Source organism: Protobothrops mucrosquamatus, unplaced genomic scaffold (genome assembly GCF_001527695.2).
Source record: "Protobothrops mucrosquamatus isolate PMUCROS unplaced genomic scaffold, P.Mucros_1.0 scaffold766, whole genome shotgun sequence".
Classification (NCBI taxonomy): domain Eukaryota; kingdom Metazoa; phylum Chordata; class Lepidosauria; order Squamata; family Viperidae; genus Protobothrops; species Protobothrops mucrosquamatus.
In genome coordinates this window covers 379,016-400,325 of record NW_015387034.1, presented here as the reverse complement: position 1 = coordinate 400,325, position 21,310 = coordinate 379,016, and the positions used below count along the sequence as shown (strand labels likewise).

The 21,310-nt window shown below is 37.6% G+C and overlaps 2 protein-coding genes across 2 annotated transcripts in view; one reads left to right on the top strand and one right to left on the bottom strand.

Moving 5' to 3' along the window:
* USP53 (ubiquitin specific peptidase 53) overlaps positions 1 to 1,021 on the top strand; it is a 28,178-nt gene extending 27,157 nt beyond the window's left edge. Inside the window, 1 exon segment of the mRNA XM_015818579.2 lies at positions 978 to 1,021. Within this exon segment, the coding sequence (XP_015674065.2) occupies positions 978 to 1,021 (44 nt within the window).
* A 15,655-nt stretch (positions 1,022 to 16,676) lies between these two features.
* On the bottom strand, positions 16,677 to 19,554 carry FABP2 (fatty acid binding protein 2). Its single transcript, XM_015818585.1, has 4 exons — positions 19,488 to 19,554; positions 17,726 to 17,898; positions 17,387 to 17,494; positions 16,677 to 16,727 (listed from the first exon to the last, which is right to left on the bottom strand). Exons 1-4 carry the CDS (start codon positions 19,552 to 19,554, stop codon positions 16,677 to 16,679), a joined length of 399 nt encoding a protein of 132 aa, XP_015674071.1.
* Between the last annotated feature and the right edge of the window lie 1,756 nt (positions 19,555 to 21,310).

Sequence of the window (21,310 nt, the reverse complement as noted above, 5' to 3'; positions counted from 1 at the left end):
AACAGTTGAAGTGTCTTACAATCACCATTTGTGACCTTTCCAGCCAGCTTCTGATAAAGTCAATGGGAAGGATGGGAAAGTTACAAGTCAGAGTCACATATTTCCCTTAGCAACCGCAGTGATTTGCTAAGCAGCAAAAAGCTCATAAAACTGGATCAGGCCACATGCCTCACTTAACATCTGCCCTGCTTAACAAATTTTCCAGCCCCACTTATGGTCATAAGTTGAAGACTACCAGTAGGTCTAGTGACTAAGATGTAAGATTAGAGGCAGAAGACCGGAGTTTTTGTCCTGTCTTAGATACAAAACCAACTGAGTGACTGAGGCAATTACTCTCTCAGCCCTAGAAAGAACGCACTAGCAAAATATTTCAGAAGCTGTTCCCCAAAAATTGCAGTCAAGACTGAGTTGAAGGCACAAACAAAGATTGAATATCTTTTTTCACTGACAGTATCTTACCTATTTTCTTCTCCATATCTTCAAGTTAGTCTTGACTCCTGACAAGTGCCTGGACAAGTCCTTTGCTGTCTTGACATATTTGAAAGTAGTTTGCCATTACCTTCCTAGGAGTAAAAGCGAGTAAGCTGGTCCAACCCGCCCAGCTGGCTTTGTACCTAAGATGAAACTGGAACTCAAAGAGTTCCCTGTTTTCTATTCTGGTGCTTTAACCACCACACCAGACTGACTCTCCATCTTAACTATGAATGTAACTCCACATTGTTGGTTTCTTTTCATGGAGCTGACTTAGCTTTTAATCTTGTTGATATCTATCATGCTTGAGTGCTTTTTCAGAAGTTACTGGTTTGTTTAAAGCATGTATAGTTAACATATTCATGATTACAAATAAAACCGAGAGAAGTAACTTCAACTCAAAGTAACTAAAATTAATTTTTGATATTTTAAGTTTTTTTAAATTAAAAAAGTCTCATTTCATTCCTGATATGCAGGTAATATGTAATAATGTAACACCTTTATAGGTAAAAATGGAACTATAAGTACTGGAATCAAAGTGTACAATTGAAAGCTGTTACTGAGTTAATTTGAATTTGTAATATTTATGTAAACACTAATGTGAATTACCTGTTAAGAATATTACTGTATTTTAAAAATGTAAAGCAAATGTTCATTTCCTGTATAAATGAGAAATGTTGGATTTGTGAGTACATGTGCTTTAAAGAAATATAAAAGTCTTAATAGACATTTTCGCACAAATTTATTGCTATTAAATAATGGGAATTTTGTCAACTTTTTATAGCTGGCTGTACAGTCTTAATATTTGCTTACAATATTTGATTTTTTTACTTTATTTTATAATTGTTCCCTTTAGACTATATGGCTTTTGTAATGTTAAATACATTTAACATGTGTAATAGAGGAATATCTTTTTAAAACTTTTAAAAATTGTCCTGCATGTACCTGCTGATAAAACAAAAATAAGATATCCAATATCTCTCTCTGCTTAGTTTACAGAAGTATATTTTTTCTGTGAAACAGGAGCAAATCATTATTTGTTAGTTTTAAGAATCCAGTTCTCAGTTTGAGTGTAAATATCTGCTAGCAAATAATACAGTGACAAACATCTGGTAAAAAATGTAACACTTGCATTCAGCTCCATATCATAGTATCACTCTGAACTACAGCTGATCTGTAAAAGCAGATGAAATGTTCAATTCTACAAATGAATATTTGTTAAATCCTTACTCATTTAAATAAGCCAGTTTTCATTTCACTATGCTAAGTTTGCCAAGACTCCACATTTTTAAATGGGTAGGAGTGGACATACTGACACCATAAAAGATTCTAAATAACTTACTAGACATATTTAATAAATATGTATATGTAAGTAAATCATGAGGTATGGATTGTTTTACTTGAATTCATCGTGATGGTCTTCTTACTCAGAGTATGGTTATCAATCACCCATTTCTTTAAGACTCTTATCCATTCTGATGAATTATATTAGACCCTACAGTAAAACAAGTGACGGTGAATTCAGTTCTATTCGTAGTACTTATAACTCTATTGCATTACAGTAGGTTGACTTTCTCAACTCAGAAAATTAAGAGAGAACCTAGTATTTTGGGGCACACTCCTATTATTTGCTTGTTTAGAATTTGAGAAGAAAATTCTAAATATTCAGTTTGTCAGAGAAGAAACGGACTGTATTGCTATCATCATTGTATTTTGTAAATGCAGACCAGAATTCACATTTACATAATTGAAGGTTTGTTTATTTCATTATTAGTTGAGGGAAGAACAAATTTAGAATATTAACTTAGGACAAAGAATGCAAGTTATGATATTTATTAATATATTTGATTCAATCACTTCAGACTTTACTGCTTGGCTATACAGTAAATTCTTGTGGAGGAAGTGACACATCTACTTACATAGGTTGAACAGCAATTCTTTAAATATAACCCTCGCCCTCAAATTTCTGACATTTTTAGTTCAAGAATCCCCCTCCAAAGTTTCTGAATGAAAATAAGCCCAAGTTCGATCTCAATATCAAATTAACTTCACCCTACCTCTACCAATGCTTCAGGTCTTGTGCTCAACACAACAAATTTTTACAACCCAAGTAGAATGTAATTAATTCAATGCATAAAGCCCTTGGTCCCAGCCTGACAAAAATGGGGAGAATCCATTTTCTCTAGGATATAAATGTAAATAAATGTTCAGTTCATATATTGAGAGTGGAGCACAAAACTGATTGAAAGAAAAACATTATTTCAATTATGAAAATTAACAGGAATGTCTACAGACTTACTTTTCAATCTACTTTTAGAACATGAAACTCCAAAAGGGCAGATCCAAAGCATAATGGGGATCAGGACCATATTAGACACAGCAAAATTTGTTCAGGTGGTTGGTCTGTTTACATACCATAAAAATGACCATAAAAACACCATCGACATAGTAGTCCAAGCACACGTTGCTGAAGGCACAAAGCTGAAGGCACAAAGTACTTTAAAACTTCAAACAGAGCATATGAGAAGAATATATGCAACTTCTTTACATAAAAGCAGCTAAAACAGTGCTCAGAATTGATCGTTTACATTTTCTCATTTTATGCTAGGAGTTCATCATAAATTATTGTTACAGAGAGATCTGTCTCCAGTCCAGAGTTGATTGCTGAAAATAAACAACTTCAAACTTAATTGAAAGTCACTTCAATGTCAGTGTTATATTTAACGTAAGACACAATCTGCACTTATTGAAGAATAATGTGAAACATGACAGTTCACAGAGCAAGTTCACCAGCAAAAATATCTCAACAGTTCAAATACAGAAAGAGTAGTTGTTATTGAAAATTCTGAAGTAACAGTTTTCCAATCTTTTATTTTTGGTTCTGAAGCAAAAACAGCTAAAGGAGTAATATTGGCTGGTTTTTCTTGAAGGCAGTCTGGTTGTCTGTTGGATAAAGAAAACAAAAATTAGATCCATCAGTGGAAAAAACTGTACCCAATATAATCCTGTCACATCAGACTTCTAGTACAGCATCATCAGTTGCCCGATAAACCTCAAAATAGTACATAACTTATTCTGTTGTTCCTTGCCAACTGATTATTCATAGATGATTTTTTTTGCTTCTAGTCATATATTTGTTCCAGTTGTTAGTCACCAAAACTCTGTATTTCCCGAATGTTGATCCACTTTTAAAGCTATTTTATTAGCCACTGATACTTCTGGTTGAACCATATTATAAATTATAAATTAATTCATCATTTTGTATTAGATTTTTCAAGCATTGTACAGGTAGTCCTCAAGTTATGAGTGCAATGGAGCCTGCCCATTCCACTCATAACTCAAAAACTTGTAGAGTAAATCTCATACCTCGAACGAGATCATTCCCTTGCTTATTAAAATGCATACGGCTCATTAAGCGAACATGAGGTATCTCAGGGTGGGGAAGGCCATGGAGGGCCTAGTGATGGAACAGGCCCCCAAGGACTCCCCAACCCACTAAGATACCACATGCTTCCTCCTTCCTTCCTGACACGGACTCACTTGTAAAAGATCTGTCTCCTCTCTTCCGTGGTTCCTGCTGCCGCCTGGATTTGAGGCAGGGAATGCTTCTGTGTCCCTCCCCGTGGCCTGATCTGGGCTCCGAAGGCCTTTTCCAGGCCACTGCCACCTGGATTTGAGGCCGGCAAACGCTTCTGCGCCCCCCCCCCCATGGCCCAATCGGGCCTGGAAAACGCCTCTGGAGCCTGGATCGGGCCATGGGAAGCACGCAGAAGCGTTCCCTGGCCTCATATCTGGGTATCAGTGGCCTGGAAAAGGCCTCCGGAGCCCCGATCCAGCCTCCGGAGGCACCTGGAAGCATCCTCCAGCTTTGGTTCCGTTCTCTGTTGCAGAGAACCAAGGCCTAAAGTACCATGAGATCACGCGAGATCAGTAGTGTGAGATCTCGCCCCACTGATCTGCGTGATCTTGCGTTATTTTAGGTCTCCATTCTCTGCGTACACACCGAAGGCCTGGAGCAGCCAAGAAAGCAAAGGATCTCAATCTTCGTAAGGTGAGTATTGAAGGCCTCGTGCCTAGGGAGACCCAGCACGGGGGTGGGGAGGGAGGGAATAACCAGGGTGAATGTTGCAGAGCCACTGCAGTCGCTCGTAAGGGCGAATGACTGCCGTGTTGCTGCAAGATTCATAACTTCGGGACTTGCTCGTAAGCATTAGGGGGCACTTATCACATAACTTTGAACAAATGTTAAGTGAACGCTCGTAACTTGGGGATCACCTGTATAATGTTATGGAGCCATAATAAGACATAACCAGACAGCCAATATTTTTTCCTTTGTTGCATAAAGTGATTTACATTTTTGCTTAGCCTGTCTTGATTGCAACAGGTAAAAAACAATCATATCCATTAAGATATAAATGGCATTCAATTTTTTTTAACTGCAAAGAGTTCTATCATCTCGTTTTCTGAATTAGTCCAACAGTCTCAATCACTAACCCCAAAATGGAATTATATTTTTTTAGTAAATAAAATAAGACAATTTACTTGATTAGTGCAGTTAAAAATCTTACTTCAAAGGAATTACAAGCCATAATTCTGGATTAAAAAAACTACCCATTAATCCAGTATAGATAAGAAGTTTCATATTCATGCTTCTGAATAATTTAAAACTGAATTTTTCAAACACACACACACAAAAACCCTATTCTGAAAACTTGGTATTTCATAAATTCAGTTGTTCAAAAGTTTTAAACATATCACTTCCTTAGAATTAGACAACAACAACAGAGAAGAAACAGATAAAAGAGACAACTGAATACAAATTTAAGGATAGAGACTTAAAGATGGAACCTAACAAAACAAAGAAGTATGATTCAACCCAAGTGGAAAAAAATTTACAAGAAATACTGGATTTGGAAAAGACAACTTATACTTTAACACCACAAAATAAATTTAAGGATAAGAAAAAAGATTGGACAAAATGGACTGCAGAGATGCCAGGAAAAACACTAGAATTGGAGAGACAAAAAATGATAAGAGAAGCAGAGAGAAAAAGAAATAAAAAGATTTTCAAATGAATGGGCAAATGCCTCTCACAAAGATATTGTACTTGACTTACCTTTTATATCTACATTAAATCTACAAGAATATGGAAAGATTCTTTGACTCAGCAGAACATATTGATTAAGAAAGATACTGGGCAAAAGAAAAAGGCTAAAGTGAAAATTAAGAAAATAGACGATGGGGCCTATCAGAGAGAATATTTAAAAAAGAAACACCTGTTCGAATATGGTTAAAGAAATAGAAAAATTTTGGATGTGAATTTGACTTTAAGAGGGAAGAACCCCTCGAATAACATAGTGCTTTCTTTTTCTTCTTTTTTATTTTATTTCTTGATATGAGTAATATAAAAGAGTTGGAATGGCTTATATAAAGGAAATGTTTTAGATATCTAAAGGTGATTGACTTTTAAGAAAATTACAATGGATTAAAAATGTTTTGAATAAGAGTTAAAAGACTAGAAGACTAGATTTATTGGAATATTTAAAAATTAAATATATTTTTAATTATAGTAAAAAAGAACAAAAAATTGGAAATAAATATGTACTAGCTTATAGGAAATAGGGATTTTAAGTAGCATACTATCTTTTTATGTTTTTTATTCTTATTCTTTTTTCTTTTTTTAGTCTTATTTATTCCTTAAGAAAGGTAAAAGTATTGGGTTGGCTTACATGAGAAAAAATAGACTTAAATATTTAAATATAATTAACTTTGAGAAAATCTTAACCAGTAAGAATGTTTTGAACATTGTGGGAAAAACAAATGTAAACAAAAACTGTAAACAGGATCTATGATGAGACAACCAGAATGACTAGATAGAAAAGGAATGTTATATTGATATGATTATTATCTGTAAAAATATTAGAAAACCTTTATACTCCATCATCATTCATTAAAACAACAAGAATTGTATTAACTTAAGGTTGGTAAAAGAGAACATTATGGGAAAAAGAGGAAATCAAGTAAAGTTATGTGGATTATAGATTATAGAAATTGACTGTTAGTGAATGTTTCTTAAATGTAAACCCAAACAACACACTGTTTACTGAATATTAAGGTGATTACGTTAAAAAATTAATAAAACATATTAAAAAAAACATATTTATCTCCCACATATTCTACAGTGTTTACTATTACTTCTTGCTACACAACCTCCTGAAATGCACGGCAGTAATATTTGGAGATCCAACTTTCATAATAAATCACTCATCCAGTCTGCCTCAGCAATTTTAGATGCCATCTAAGACATCCTAGGTTGCAATTCTAAATTTTAGGCTTCCCTGCCAAACTACACATTTTCGTTATATTATTTATATCCCACCTTTATTATTTTTACAAATAACTCAAGGTGCAGAACATATCTAACATACCTTCCTCCTCCTATTTCCCTCCAACAACAAACCTGGGATGTGAATTGAGAGTATGTGATTGACCCAGCATCACCCAGCTGGCTTTCATGCTAAAGCAGGACTAGAATCCATAGTCTCCAGGTTTCTAGTCTGGTGCCTTAATCACTAGACCAGACATGTCAAACTCGCGACATCACGTGATGTTGCGCAACATATCGGAATGGTTTTGCCATTGCTGGCAATGGGGTGGGTACAGCTTCCAGACGACGTGTCCGGCCCGTGGGCCAGCAGTTTGACAGCACTGCACTAGACCAAACTGGCTCTAGTATTCTTAACAGTAGTCTTATTACAGGAGTAATAATGCTATACATTTGGAGGACACCAATATTCCCCAAAGAGTCTCACAAGATTTACTTGTAATCAAACATGAATAAAACTGAACTATCAATGCTGGGGTCACACACTGGACTAATCCACAATTCACAGTATTTTGGCTTCATATATTACAATAAAGCTGAATTTCTATAACATGCTTACTCCTTAATCCTATGCCCTGGGTTTGTGTAATACAGTGAACCTTATTTTAATTAACTATATAGCTGGACCTGAGCCACATGCTATTGCTTAAATTTTAGGTGGAACTTTTGGTACACTGAAAACTTGTTTGTAGACAAGTTTCCTTACCCAATTATGCAACATCATCAGTGTGATTACGTGTGATTGCTGTCAATGTGGGGATGTGGCTTTTAGTTCCTTAATTTTACACTTGGATAGAATAATCACAACTGGATTCAGTTGCAGAATAATTCACAACTGGAAAACTATTAGTATCTTAGACCAAGTCAGATTCCTCCCTCCCCCCCAAAAATGCTAGAGCTCCAAAAAGGATGATAGACACAAGGAGATAAATCATGTTCACACACTATTCAAAAAAGACAATGAAAACCTAAGAAGGAAACAAAAAGACTAAAAACCATTCCCTTCAGCAGTCAATTTTTAGATAAACAGGGATTAACATCAGACAATCAGGCAAAATAAGGAGAACAATTAGAACAATTAACCAGTGGAACAACCTGCCACCAGAAGTGATGAATGCTCCAACACTGAAAGTTTTTAAGAGACTGGACAGCCATTTGTCCGAAATAGTATAGGGTTTCCTGCCTGAGAGGGGGTTGGACTAGATGACCTCCAAGGTCCCTTCCAACTTTATTATTAAAAAACAATCAAGAAACCACCAAGGAAGCCCCACAGAGACACTAATGATATTACTTAATCATGTAAAGAAATATGCAAATAAACACAAAGCTTACAGAGCATCAAGAACTGTACTCCCTGAGGTACAGATACTGCACAAACAGGACTAGCTATTTAGTAGCATAATGATATTTAATAATTAAATTGCTTCTTAGCAGGAAGGGAAAGGAAACTGGGTTCTGGTGTTGAAGGATAACATTTTGAGAAGAGAAAGCATCTGTATCAAAGGAAAGGGAACTACCTTCTCCAGCTGAGGAAAAGGGAATTACAATCAAGTTTCTATATATTGATACAATGACAAGACCCACAAACAAGCAACAGACAAAAGCAGCTGCAATAAAGGCCTGGCAAAGCATTTCAAATAAGGAAACTCAGTATTTAGTCATGTCGGTGGGTTACAGACTTCAGGCAGTCATTGACTGCAAAGGATTTTCATCCAACTATTAAAAACGATGCTTATATTTGTAATTATGATAGTTTGTTCCATCTTTAATGGGCCACCAAAACTGGGTGTGGGTGTATTAAAATAGTTGTAATTCCTCAATGCCACACTTTTGTCAAACTTCTTGAAATAAACTTGACTGTCTTCACTCATTGACTGTTTCATTTCAAATTCAATGTGGTGGTGTAGAGGCCAAATGCTAAAAAATTACCATTGTCCCAATATATACAAACCTGACAGCATCTGGACTTAACTAAAGAAATGCAACCAAGTCATTCGCCTAAGACTAAGTGTTACACAATGTGTTCCTCTAACTCAGTGGTTCTCAACCTGTGGGTCGGGACCCCATTTGGGGTCGATCGACCATTTCATGGGGGTCACCAAGCAAGGCTGTCCGCCATTTTTTTTTGTCCGCCATTTTTTTTGTCCGCCATATTTTCCCCTCTTTTCCGGCGGGTGCCTTACCTCCCTTGGGCTGGGCCAGCTGGTGGTCGGCCTGCTCCGTCTCTGCCGCTTGCCAGCTACGCCTCAGCCGGCGCAGGGGGCGGAACCACGGATGCGCGGCGCTCCCGGGCATGGAAAGTCCTCAACTTACGACCGGTTGGGTAGTCCTCGACTTACGACCGGTCTAGTCCTCGACTTACGACCGGTTTAGTCCTCGACTTACGACCGGTTGGGGGTCACGGCATTAAAAAGGTTGAGAACCACTGAGTGTTACACAATGTGTTCCTCTCATATTTTCCCATTTGATTATTTTCTTATTAAAAGTTTTTTGGTGAATTAACAATTTCTCGTACCCCACAGTACAATGTTTTGACAGTTCAAGACTTATTAGGTTTCATCGCCTTAACATCAATTCTTCTAATTACAGAACAAGATGTGCTTTTCTCTCAAAGCACCCAGAGCATCCCCCATCGTGGAAACCCGTCTAGGACGACATTATTGCGTGGCCAAAGGAAATGGCCGGAGGCGATCCCGGAAGCAGAGGGCTCACTGCGTCCCGGTGCAGCTAGCGTAACGTGTCCTCACAACCGAAAAGGAAAAAAAAACCGCACATCACAATCCTCACCCGCCGGCTTCACACTATTACGAAACTCGAAGCAATCAAACAGAATCCTGCTGATCTCTCTTCGAATTCGCCCTTGGGACCCGTAATCACTCTGGGCATGATAAAGGCCCCGCTAGCCTTGGGCATTTCCCAGTCGTTTTCCCCCGTGTCAAGAAGCCTCCTTCGTCTCCCTGCGCCGCCGCCCCTTTCGGCTCACCCCTTGGTGCTGCCGCTAAGGGAGCAGGTAAACGAAGACGAAGAGTACGAGGTCGAAGAAGATCATCAGCCAGAAGTCCAGCCAGTAGGAGGTCCCGGAGAGAGGGGGGCCGCAGGCGATGTTCCCCGTTCCGGCCACCTCGGCTGCGAGCCGGTCCGGTTCATGCTCAGGCTTTCGGCGTTCTCGTACCTCAACGCCTTCCACAGCCTCCATCGTCCCGCACACGGAAAAGATTTGTTCCGCGAACGGAACATAGGACAGTTACTACCACAGAGACAACAAGAAAAGGAGAGGCGCACTAATGATGTTTCCGGTCGAGACTTCCGGTGAGGTGGGGCTCTTATATATCTGTTCAGACGAAGGAAGCAGCTTTCGGTTGATCTAACGCAGGGGTTCTCAACCTGGGCAACTTTAAGACTTGTGGACTTCAACTCCCAGAATTCCTCAGCCAGCAAAGCTGGCTGAGGAATTCTGGGAGTTGAAGTCCACAAGTCTTAAAGTTGCCCAGGTTGAGAACCCCTGAATTCTAACGCGAAGGCGAGTTCTGTACAATACAGAAACTGTGGTTGACATAGAAATCTGGGCTGGATGCCCGTGGCGGTGCATAGAGATAATAAGGAGTTTTCATGCCTTGCAAAGTTGTGTTGTTTTCATTTAGGCTTAAACAGAAGCAATCGTTTTTTCTCGCAGTAGAGGTTAATTTATAACAGTTTTGTTTGTGTTTCTTAAGTTAGCGACTTTTAAGATGTGTGGAATTAGCAGAGCTCTCCAGTCAGAATGCTGGAGGGATCAAGCACATAGGGACGATCTCACCTAGTGGTTTCAAACGGATGGCAAAGGAGAAAAAGGGGCATTGATCTCTGAGGCAGGCCCAAGTTGCCCTTTGTCAACAAAAACACACTAGCCACGGAGGAAGGAGAATCAGTTTGGTGTAATGGTTAAGGTACTGGACTAAAAGCAAGAACACTTAAGTTCTAGTCCCTCTTTAGTCATGAAAGTTGTGTAAGGTCCCTGGCCCTTATTTAAATTTGAGATACCATTAAAAGTCTAATCAGGCAACTCAAACGGAGGCTTCTTGAGGAAACAGTGCTTTAATTGATCAAATAAAGCAACTGGGTGGCAAACAATCTGGAATGCTGGCCTCCAGAAGTGCCACACCTTAGTGGGAAGAATCCCACAATGAAAATCAGACAACAGAGCTAATACATCATAAGGAAGACACTCCCTTATTCCCTCCTTCAGTACATCCCATACATGTACATGATTCCCACGCTTGCATGAAATTTGTCCCTGATGCAAACGCTGATTACAAAAGTGAGATAGCAATAGTTAGGCTAAACAATTTCTTTTTGTTCCAGTTACAGAAGCCTTCAATTGTGTGTGTGCCTTTGAATCACTGTTGGGTCTCTATCTCCAAAGCATCTGAAGGCAGGACAAAAGTTGGAATAGTTTATGTCCGGAAGTTGTGGGTGTTCCATCACTGGAGGTTTTTCAGAAAAGATTGGACAGTCATTTGTCTGGAATGGTATAGGACAGTGGTGGCAAACCTACAGCACGCGTGCCAGAGGCACACTCGGAGCCCTCTCTGTGGGCACACGCACCGTCGCCCCAGCCCCGCCTTCCATGGCCCCCTCCTCACCAGCAGCCTCCCCTGCGGAGGAGAGTCGCCCCCCCGACACGGCCTATGAGAAGCAGCGCAGCCAAAGACACGGTAGCTGGGCAGCGGGGACAAGATTCCGCCCTTGTGCCCCATTACGCACAGATGGTGCTGCAGTTCACGGGCGGAAGGCGTGGCCACCATGGTGCTGCTGGGCTGCCTGGGTGATCTGTGGCGGGCCGTGGAGGTGGTGGGTGGCCCAGAGGGCAGGCCGGAGCGGGAACGGGATGGGGGATGGTTTTTGGGCACTCGGTCTCTAAAAGGTTTGCCATCACTGGTATAGGATCTCCTGCTTGAGCAGGGACTATGAGACCTCCAAGGTTTTCCAACTCTTATTCTGTATTCCATTTTCAGCCATCCCACTTCACAGGTTTATTGTGGGAGAGGAAAGTGTATTATGTATATTCAGAGCCTTGAGTTTCTTATAAAGCAGTAAAGGCAGGATAAAAATCTAAAATAAACCATAGTGGAGTGCCTCCTACCAAATTTTGCAGTTAGTTCCAAAGGATAATTTAATAGTATCCAAAACTGTCAGAGAGCTTTAACCTTTGTGAGAGGTTAAGGAGCACAAAAATGAGTATACTACCACTTATAATTTTCTCATAATAAATTATATTTGGGTAACCAAAGGCTTTCCTTATTCAAACCCTTTTAGAGTTTTCGTATTTCCCATCTTATAACAAAATATTATATTCTAGTTACGAATCCTATCCTTCCAATTATAATAATACTTTTATTTCTAACAGTTATCTATTTTCTTAACCATATTCAAACATCTGTTTAATAGTATAATATCCCATCTAATAGGTCAAAACCTCTATTTTCTTCAGTCTTGCTCTAGCTTTCTTCCTTTGCCAAATAACTCTCCAAGTCAGTACATTTGAATCAAGGAAGAGAATTTGATTGAAGTATTTTTGGAAGAACCCATTTATATTCATTAAACAGCCTCCATCTTTCTCCTTCAGTTTTTCTTTTCATTTCTTGTTTGTCTATATTCAGCATTTCTCCTAACAGCTTTATCATCCGTTCAATCAGCTCTTCTTCCTTATCCTCACATGTGTTCTGAGATATTGAAAAGTAAGATATCTTTTCCATTTCCGGTGTTACCACTGCATCTTCTAATCTTTCATTTGTCTATGTCTGTTAATTCCTTCCTTTAGCTCCTCCATCTTTAGATCCGTTTCTTCTAATTTTCCTTCTGTTTTCTGTGTTATTGTAGTACAGTTATTGTACTGCAGTCATTGTCTAGATTTGTAAATTTAGATTAGAAAATTGTTCTTTTATCTCATTTGCGTTATTTTTAGTCTCATGAAATAAAACAATTGTCTATTGGATTGATTTCAGCATAGAAAGAATTTCTTTCTGAGATTCATTAACATTTTCATGTTGGTATGTCAAGCTGGAAGCTTCAGAGACAGGTGTTAGAGATGATTTTTTACCATTTGAGCTAAGTATGGAACACTCCTTTTGTTTTTGTATGTACTCTTTATAGTCCAATAGGGTCCCCAACACAGATAAGCAGCCCAAGAGGTTTTTTTCCCTTTTCCCAGCTGCAGTCTGTAAAAGTGAAAGTTTCCAGGAATGACAAAGAAGCAGCCCAAGAGGTTTTGTTTTTTTTACCTTTTCCCAGCTGCAGAAAAGTATAAGTGATAGAGATACTTTGAACATTGAGGGGAAATTAAAAAATTTAAAAAGAGGGAAAAACAGGATATTGATTGAGCAAATGGATGTTAAGTGCAAATGCAATTGAGATATGTTTTGGCTAGAAAAGATATTATAAACTGATACTATCGATATTATGTATAATACTAGAAAAATGTGATGAAGATGTCTATATTTAATTGTATATGTATTAACAGCAACAAGAATTTTATTTGCCCAGTGTGGAAATTGCATACCACCAGAAGAAGAGAGGACCAAGGAAGCACTGGATGGTGTAGTATTGGAACTAGATTGAGAAAGTTAATATGTACCACTGAATTACCAATGGACCCAGACAACATGTTGTTTATTAAGTACTTATGATTGTAAAATTAGAAAATTAATAAAATATTTTTTTTAAAAAATGAGTATACTACCATCATTCTATTTCCAGCTAAGGCACGGGTCGGCAACCTGCGGCTCCGGAGCTGCATGCAGCTCTTTGAGCCTTCCCCTGCGGCTCCCAGCCTCCTCTGCCATTTGCAGAGACAGAGACAGGCACTTGCGCTTCCCTTCCCTTCTCTGTCTCTCTCTCTCTCTCTCTCTCTCTCTCTCTCTCTGTGTGTGTGTGTGTGTGTGTGTGTGTGTGTGTAAAAAAGAGAGTGGCCTCACCTCCGACGAGCTGACAGCTTATTGGGCGGGGGTCATGTCTTGGCTGCGTCTCTGCAGGAAGCAGGAAGGAGAGGAGAGAGCCAGCCCAATAAGAATATGTGCCAGCTTGTTGGAGAACATGTTGAAGCCAGCTTGCCAGGTGAGCAGAAGATCGGAGAGAGGGAGAGAGAGAGAAAGAGAGAGGGAGAGAGAAAGAGGGAGAGAAAGAGGAAAAAGAGAGGGAGAGGGAGAAAGAAAAAGGGAGAGGAGAAAAAAGGAAAGGAAGGGAGAGAGAAAGAGAGAGGGAGAGGAAAGAAAGGGAGGAGAGGGAGAGAAAGGAAGGGAGAGAAAAAAGGAGAGGAAAGAGAAAGGGAGAGAGGGAGAGGAAAGAGGGAGAGAGAGAGAGAGAGAACTCATGCACAGCAGCCTCTATTTCTTTTTAATTAAACTCTTCAATCAAGCTACTCCCCTTGTGCACACGCGCATGCGTGCACAAGTTTTGCGGCTTCCAGTGTTTTCTCTGGGAAACGGATCCAAGTGGCTCTTTGAGTGTTTAAGGTTGCAGACCCCTGAGCTAAGGTCATCACCAAGTGGAACCAATGCTGTTTCTATACTGTTATCCTGGCCTGAAACCTGATTGACACTTTTTTAGTCCAAACAAAATACATAATTTAATATATTTTTAAAATATATTAGATATAATTGATGCATACTTTTTAGTAAGATAAAATAATCAATTTCCCTTAAGATTTGTTTTTTAACGATATGAACAGTTTTACATGTATTTTTGGAATGAAAGTATTTTAACTCATTTATGAAAAATGTTTTGAGATTCTTCGACAAGTCACTAATGTTGGGAAAAGTGGAAGAAAAGAACAGGATAGCCAGTCGCAAGTGGTAGACTCAGCTAAAGCAGCAGTAGAGTGAAAAGATCTAAAAGACCAAGTTGAGAATATAGATAGTCCTTGACATGCGATTGAGCCCAAAATTTCCTTTGCTAAACAAGAGAGATGTTAAGTGAATTTTGCCCCAATTTACAATTTTTCTTGCCACAGTTGTCAAGTGAATCACCACAGCTGTTAAGTTAGTAACATGGTTGTAAGTGTATCTGGCTTCTCCATTGACTATGCTTGTGATCACATAACCTCTGGATGCTGGAACCGTTATAAATAAATCCAAGCTTCCGAATTTTGGTCACATGACAATGCAACAGTTGTTAAGTGTGAAAAATGATCATAAGTCAATATTTTCAATGCTGGTGACTTTGAACAGTCACCAATGAGTTGAGGACTACCTGTAATCCTATAGAAGGTCTAACTATGTGATCATTAAAAGTTGACACTAATATAACAGCAAATAATCAAGAGTTCTTGAACAAGGAGACCCCAGCTGAAATTCTCCTAATCATTTGTATTAGGATTTGCATTGGCAAATACTGAAAATCACGTGACATTGAATCTCTATTTTCTAATTTGAATATTATTTGTTAAATAATATGGGGGCAATAGACTTGGTTACATACTGTTGAGTTAGATCTGTGTATTAATAGATGCTCCAGTAAAATGTTTTTTTTTTAGAAAAATAAAATAAAGGAAACTTGTTCAACTGTTGGAGCCCAGGAACTTTTCATTGTTCACAGACACATAATAGGAATCATTTTTAAAAGCACTTTGTGAGCAGATTAACTGAAATAAACCAATTGCATATACTTCCATAAAAGCTGAGGCCATAAATGTGAATATTGTCTTTTTTTTAAAGAATGAGTACTTAGACCAGTGGTTCTCAACCTTTTTAATGCCGCGACCCCCAACCGGTCGTAAGTCGAGGACTAAACCGGTCGTAAGTCGAGGACTACCCAACCGGTCGTACGTCGAGGACTTTCCCTGCCCGGGAGCGCCGCACATGCGTGGTTCCGCCCCCTACGCCAGCCGAGGCGTAGCTGGCAAGAGGCAGAGACGGAGCAGGCCGACCACCAGCTGGCCCAGCTCAAGGGAGGTAAGGCACCCGCCAGAAAAGGGGGGAAAAATGGCGGACAGCCTTGCTTGGCGACCCCCGTGAAATGGTCGATCGACCCCAAATGGGGTCGCGACCCATAGGTTGAGAACTGCTGACTTAGACCATGATTGATTGACTTATCTCAATGGAATCTGAAGTTTGTTCTTCATTTTAAAGCCAAATTAATTTTAATACAGATAACGTAGAGTTTCTTATAGTTGTATTTTAAAGTGTTCTATAATTTTTAAATTTGGACTTCTTGAACCATAAATTTCTTCTTAAATAGAAATTTGTGTTTTGTTAGTTTTTCAGTACCAAATCAAGGTGAAGAAAGAACACAGGACAGAAATTAGGATACATTACATTAGGTGACATTTTGAGAAAGTGTATGAGAAGGTGTGTACAAAATTTGTTCTATCAAAATGTACATAAAAAAATAGTTGTGTTAACATTTTTAAGAAATCACAAAAATAAAAACTAATGAGGGAATGTGCCAAATTAAAAAAAATAGAAGTAGGTGAATTTGAAAAAATTAACATATTTGTATGGTATTTGGATCAGACTAGTAATTTTATAAGTGTTTTATAAAGGAGTGATAATTTATGTTAAATATTCAGTTAAATAAGTGATTATCCAGACTTAAGTCACAACAACAATGAAAGACAGTGTCTTTTAGAATATAGAATAGAAATAAGGTTTATTTTTTCCATTTATAAAAAGCAAATTTTAGATTTGTACTCAGCAACAACATTTAGCTAAGTAGTCATGGTACATAAAGATAAATACATCTTAAGTGAATATTAGTACTTTGCTACTTTGTATTTGGTTAAGAAAATGTTGTAAAGAATACACAAGCGGTCTTCCATTGGTTTCCAGTCTTCAGCAATAGTTGTTTATGCTTTCTTGAAGAATCTTTTGGCTACTACTCCTTCGTAGGTGTAAGTCTGAAAATATTTTTAAAAAATAATAATAAATAAAACAGGTCACAATACCAGCAATATTTTTCTGGATTTACAGTGCTTATTTTCCCAGGAATAGTTTCAGTCTATATTCCAGAAACCAGCCCTTTTTAAGGTGACATAAATATATTAAAATCAATAATTGTTGAATAATTAATTAAATTGTGTCAGAAGTTAAGAAATTCATTCCTACGCTGAGCTACAATAAAACCCAAGAAGCATTTATGGCTGGATCCAGAAACTGTTTATTGCAGCAGGGCACATATTAGCAAGCAGGCAGAGATAAGACTATTGGAAAAAGCAAACATAGGCAAAATCAAATTGTGAAATGGAATCCTGCAAGGAGCACTACATGTGGCCAGGGTTCATGGCAAGGCCCCACTTATGATTAATATATTATCAAACATTTTAAAAATGTTTTTTCATGTTTTGAATTTTAGAAGAGATTGTTTTCTTAGGTTGTAATCTGATTTTCTTTTCTTTCTTTTTTGCTTCAGCCTCATAACTAGCTTCTCAACAATTTCTTATAACTGCAAGTTAATACTTAATAACATTTTTTTGTTATATCTTTTCAGTTCCTTATTAAGAAAATATGATTTTCTATTGTTGATTACTGTATATAAAAATATTTATGATATATTTACCTGAATCATTTCATCGCCTACAATTTCCCGCAGTGCGTCAAGTTTCTTTCCGTTATCTTTCCGGTTGAATGCGCCTATCAATTGGGTTCCTTGCAAGTCCCAGCTCCCCTACAGTACACAGCATGCATAAAAGGAAGGAGGGGAAAGAGAGAGGAAGGAAGATTTTTGAGGTGGTTGAACATATTTGTAGCTGGTTATAACTAAAGTGGGTGTGGGGATCAGAAACCAACTCCTGTGAGAAAAGGTTGAAGAAACTGGGAATATTTGTCCTGAGGTGGGTTATAGTATCCCACATCAACAGCAAAACTCTATGATTCTAAGAAAAAAAAGTTTTCTTACATTGAGTTCAGTTCCATCAGCTAAACTGTAGTCAAAATTCACTCCCAAAGTGAACACTATCTCTATGTTGCGGAAATTGCTGTTTTCTTGAATGGTGAATTTATTTCCCTCTTGTTTGATTGTGAGTTTCAGGTTGTCATGGGCTCCAAGTTTCCTCTTCACTAAATTAATACCTATGAAAGTTAAGATGAATGTAAGTCAGTTGCAAAGCAGACAGATTTTATTTTTAAATACTTATTTTTAGATAAATTATCTAAATACAGTGGCTAGAGTTGGACAATTTGAGTCTGTCCTCTGTCATTTTTGTTTGTCTAGGTTTTGGTTTCAAGGGCAAATACAACCAGTTTACCAGGATCTGCTTATGGTTTCTTAGGGTTGTTTAGTCAATGTGGAATTATACATGATGTACATCTCAGACTACTAATGTTCTCTTTTCCATATCTCCCAGTGGCTGAGTTCACAAAGCAGACTAACCCCAAGTCAAATAATATATGTGCAATATATGTGTAAGCACATAAGTTCAACCCCCACTAAACAATTGTCAGATCCTTTTTGTCTAAAGAGAAGCCAGATTGTTGTCAAAGGTCAAATTGCTCAGATCAGCTAACTATACATGACCTCATACTTCTGAACTGGAAAATAATGTCATTATAAAAAAGGAGAAGAGGAAGCTCTGGATGCAGAATTAATTAAAATTGCATATTTAGTCTACTTTTGTAATAAAAAGCCTAAGGCAAGTACCAAGGGTAAACTTGAAATTAGTGCAACTGCAGGGAACACAAATACTATTTAGTAACCGTAGAAAACCAATCATTCTAGAATCTTCTAGAATGGAAAATAGCATATATGAAAATAAATAATAATTAATTCCATTAAAAAAGGAAATATGGACCTAGAGGAGAATCTGTGAAATTATATTTGAGACAACAGTAAAGAGAATGTTACAAATAGAGGATGGAATAAAAAATCTTGCTGGAAGACTTTGGACTCTGATCTCCATCTGCTGCATATCGTCTTCCCCAGGTACCAGGGCAGAATCTACCCAGGCTGGCTGTGAGATGGTATGTGAGCAGGAATTTATTATTGAAACTCAGTAAATAAGCTAATGCTTTCATTGTTTAATTTTATGGTCTACTGTTGCCAGAATCCTAAACTTTTTGACAATGATTCCTGGGTGCAGTTGATCTTTAAGAGATCACAAGATTTTTTTAAGATTAGATTTTGTAGAAACCAAAGCCACTGAGGTTAGATTCTGAGAGTCTTAGGAAGCCAGATCCTAAGAGTTTGAGGAAGCTAGTTTTTGAGAAAGTAGAAGTCAGCAATGACTTCTGACCTATAACAGCAGAATGACTATAAATTAAATATAGAGAAAAAGAAAGAAAGCAAACTCTTATAGAGTCAACTTGTACAAGAAAGTAGGGATTAGAATTCGATATATTTGGAAGCAGGAAAATCAAATCTCCAAGATTTGAAGAGTCAACATAGAAAAAGACAAGAAGGATGCCTTGTGGACTTTGGTTTAAGCCCTTCCGTAGTCATGAAGAAACAAACATTTGTTAACATTTCTGTTCATTACAGAAAGAAATATACAAACCTGCAAATATGTAGGTTTACCAGTAAGTTTTGAGGGAAAGAGAATTTAAAAAAAAATAGAATGAAAGTCCAGTGATTAATAGTGGACAATAAAGAAGAATTCCAGCAAATGTCTTGAATTGCATCAACAATTTGTTTTTCTTAAGAATCAAGGAAATGCAGATCTTACCCATTATTTCCATGAACTTTTCATAGTTTTCACTCTTCTCTACTTTCCAGGTGCCATCAAATGCCATGGTTGTTAGCTATTACAAAAAAATGTAGAACTGAAGAAGGTTTCCTATCCAGTCTAGAGTAAAGCTTTCTGAAGGATTTATATCTTTACTTATCTTGAAAGCAATTCATACACTGATGTGGCTGACTAAAGTACAATTAGTCAGGTGACCCTATACGATTAAATCACTACAATGTGTTCAATATAATTAGTATAAATCTATTATATTTAATTATATCTCTTAAAAATATTGCCTCTATTCTTTGGTAGAGTTGTGATTACTAAGTTCTCTTTTTCCCTCTGAATAGGATGGACAACAGAAAAAAAACCTTAGATGATTACTGGTAACGAGAAAAAATGAAAATAAAAGTGGTGCTCTGTTTAAATGAAGCAACACTTATTTTAAGCAGCAACCCTACTATACTGTTACATTTTGTCATGCTTTTTATTCCTGATATCTGCTCAAGCAAGGGCAACTCTTCATTTCCTTTTAAACATATGTTCTCTTTGGAAGCTGCTCCATTGAGTAAGCTAAAGATATATAAAAAATGGGAGACAATGTACTCTGGAAACAATTGATTATAATTTCCTTTAACTCTAATCACGTGAGGCTTACTTTTCTGTTCTGAAATGTAGGAGATAGGTCTAAGGCAGAAAGTGATTTTAATGTAGAAAGCCAATCAAACGGAGCTGAGAAACAATGTACTCTTTGCACGAACATATGTTTTCATAAGCACCTCCACCTCCTACCTTAAGACTGATTTCATAATAACAACATAATAATCCTATTTCATAGATCTATTATCTAATATTTTAAACAGCAGTGGAATAGCTGAGCATCTTGTTTGAAGAATCATATTTCAAGAATTTTTGGAGCTAGAACCTAAGAAATGCAAACAACAATATCTATGTAGACAGTTGGAGAAGAGTGGGAATAGAGGCTCTAATTCCTCTTAATTCCCTGTTATTGCTGCAAATTTAACATTACTCCACAAATCTGAGATGAAGGCTGGTGACTATATTTAGGCTACATAAATGTATCACCCAAGGCTGTTCAGATGTCTGTTCAAATTTTCTGACTGGACTTAGGTACCTTTCAGTTACAATTCACAACTTATCACAGATAAGATAAGGTCTTCACTATGTAGCAATCAACTATGTTAGATAAGCAGTTTGGGATCATGATATAAATGAAGGACATTTTTTTCTGCAAAGTCTCTTGATACAACTATTGTCATGGCCAGAATTGTCAATGCCACTCCTGGAGAGAATATCAATAATTTGTAATGATTTTGCAATTGTGTATTTTATCAGCATGTAATTTTATGACTGGTTCAAACAAACCAACAGTCCTCCATTCACTTGAAAGTGTTCATCTAGAGCACTAAGAAAGTCTCCTGGAGAATAAAATGCAGACAATAGAATGAAAGGGAAGCAATAATTTAGGGGTCTCCAGCCTCGGCATTTTTAAGATTTGTGGACTTCAACACTCAGAATTCCTCAGCCAGCATGTTTTAACACAAATCTTTTTAAAATGCTTTAGAATGTAGGTAAAATAGATAGCATATCAAACCATGTCCTGTAGTAAATATCAGCAAATAGCCCGAGCCTGCAAAGATGAAGTGAGGAAAGCCAAGGCTCAAAATGAACTAAGGCTTGCGACCAAAGTCAAAAATAACAAAAAAAAAGCTTCTTTCAACATGTAAAAAACAAGAAAAAAGTGAAGGAAATGATTGGTCCATTAGTGGGGGAAACTGGCAAGAAGATGACAAGCAACA

What these genes read in the sequence shown, in the direction of transcription:
- FABP2 (XM_015818585.1), bottom strand. Translation starts at nt 19,554, where the DNA reads ATGGCATTTGATGGCACCTGGAAAGTAGAGAAGAGTGAAAACTATGAA. An exon ending in AAAGTTCATGGAAATAATGG is followed by an intron (nt 17,899 to 19,487) that starts GTAAGATCTGCA and finishes TAACTTTCATAG; the next exon opens with GTATTAATTTAGTGAAGAGG. An exon ending in CTGATGGAACTGAACTCAAT is followed by an intron (nt 17,495 to 17,725) that starts GTAAGAAAACTT and finishes TGTGTACTGTAG; the next exon opens with GGGAGCTGGGACTTGCAAGG.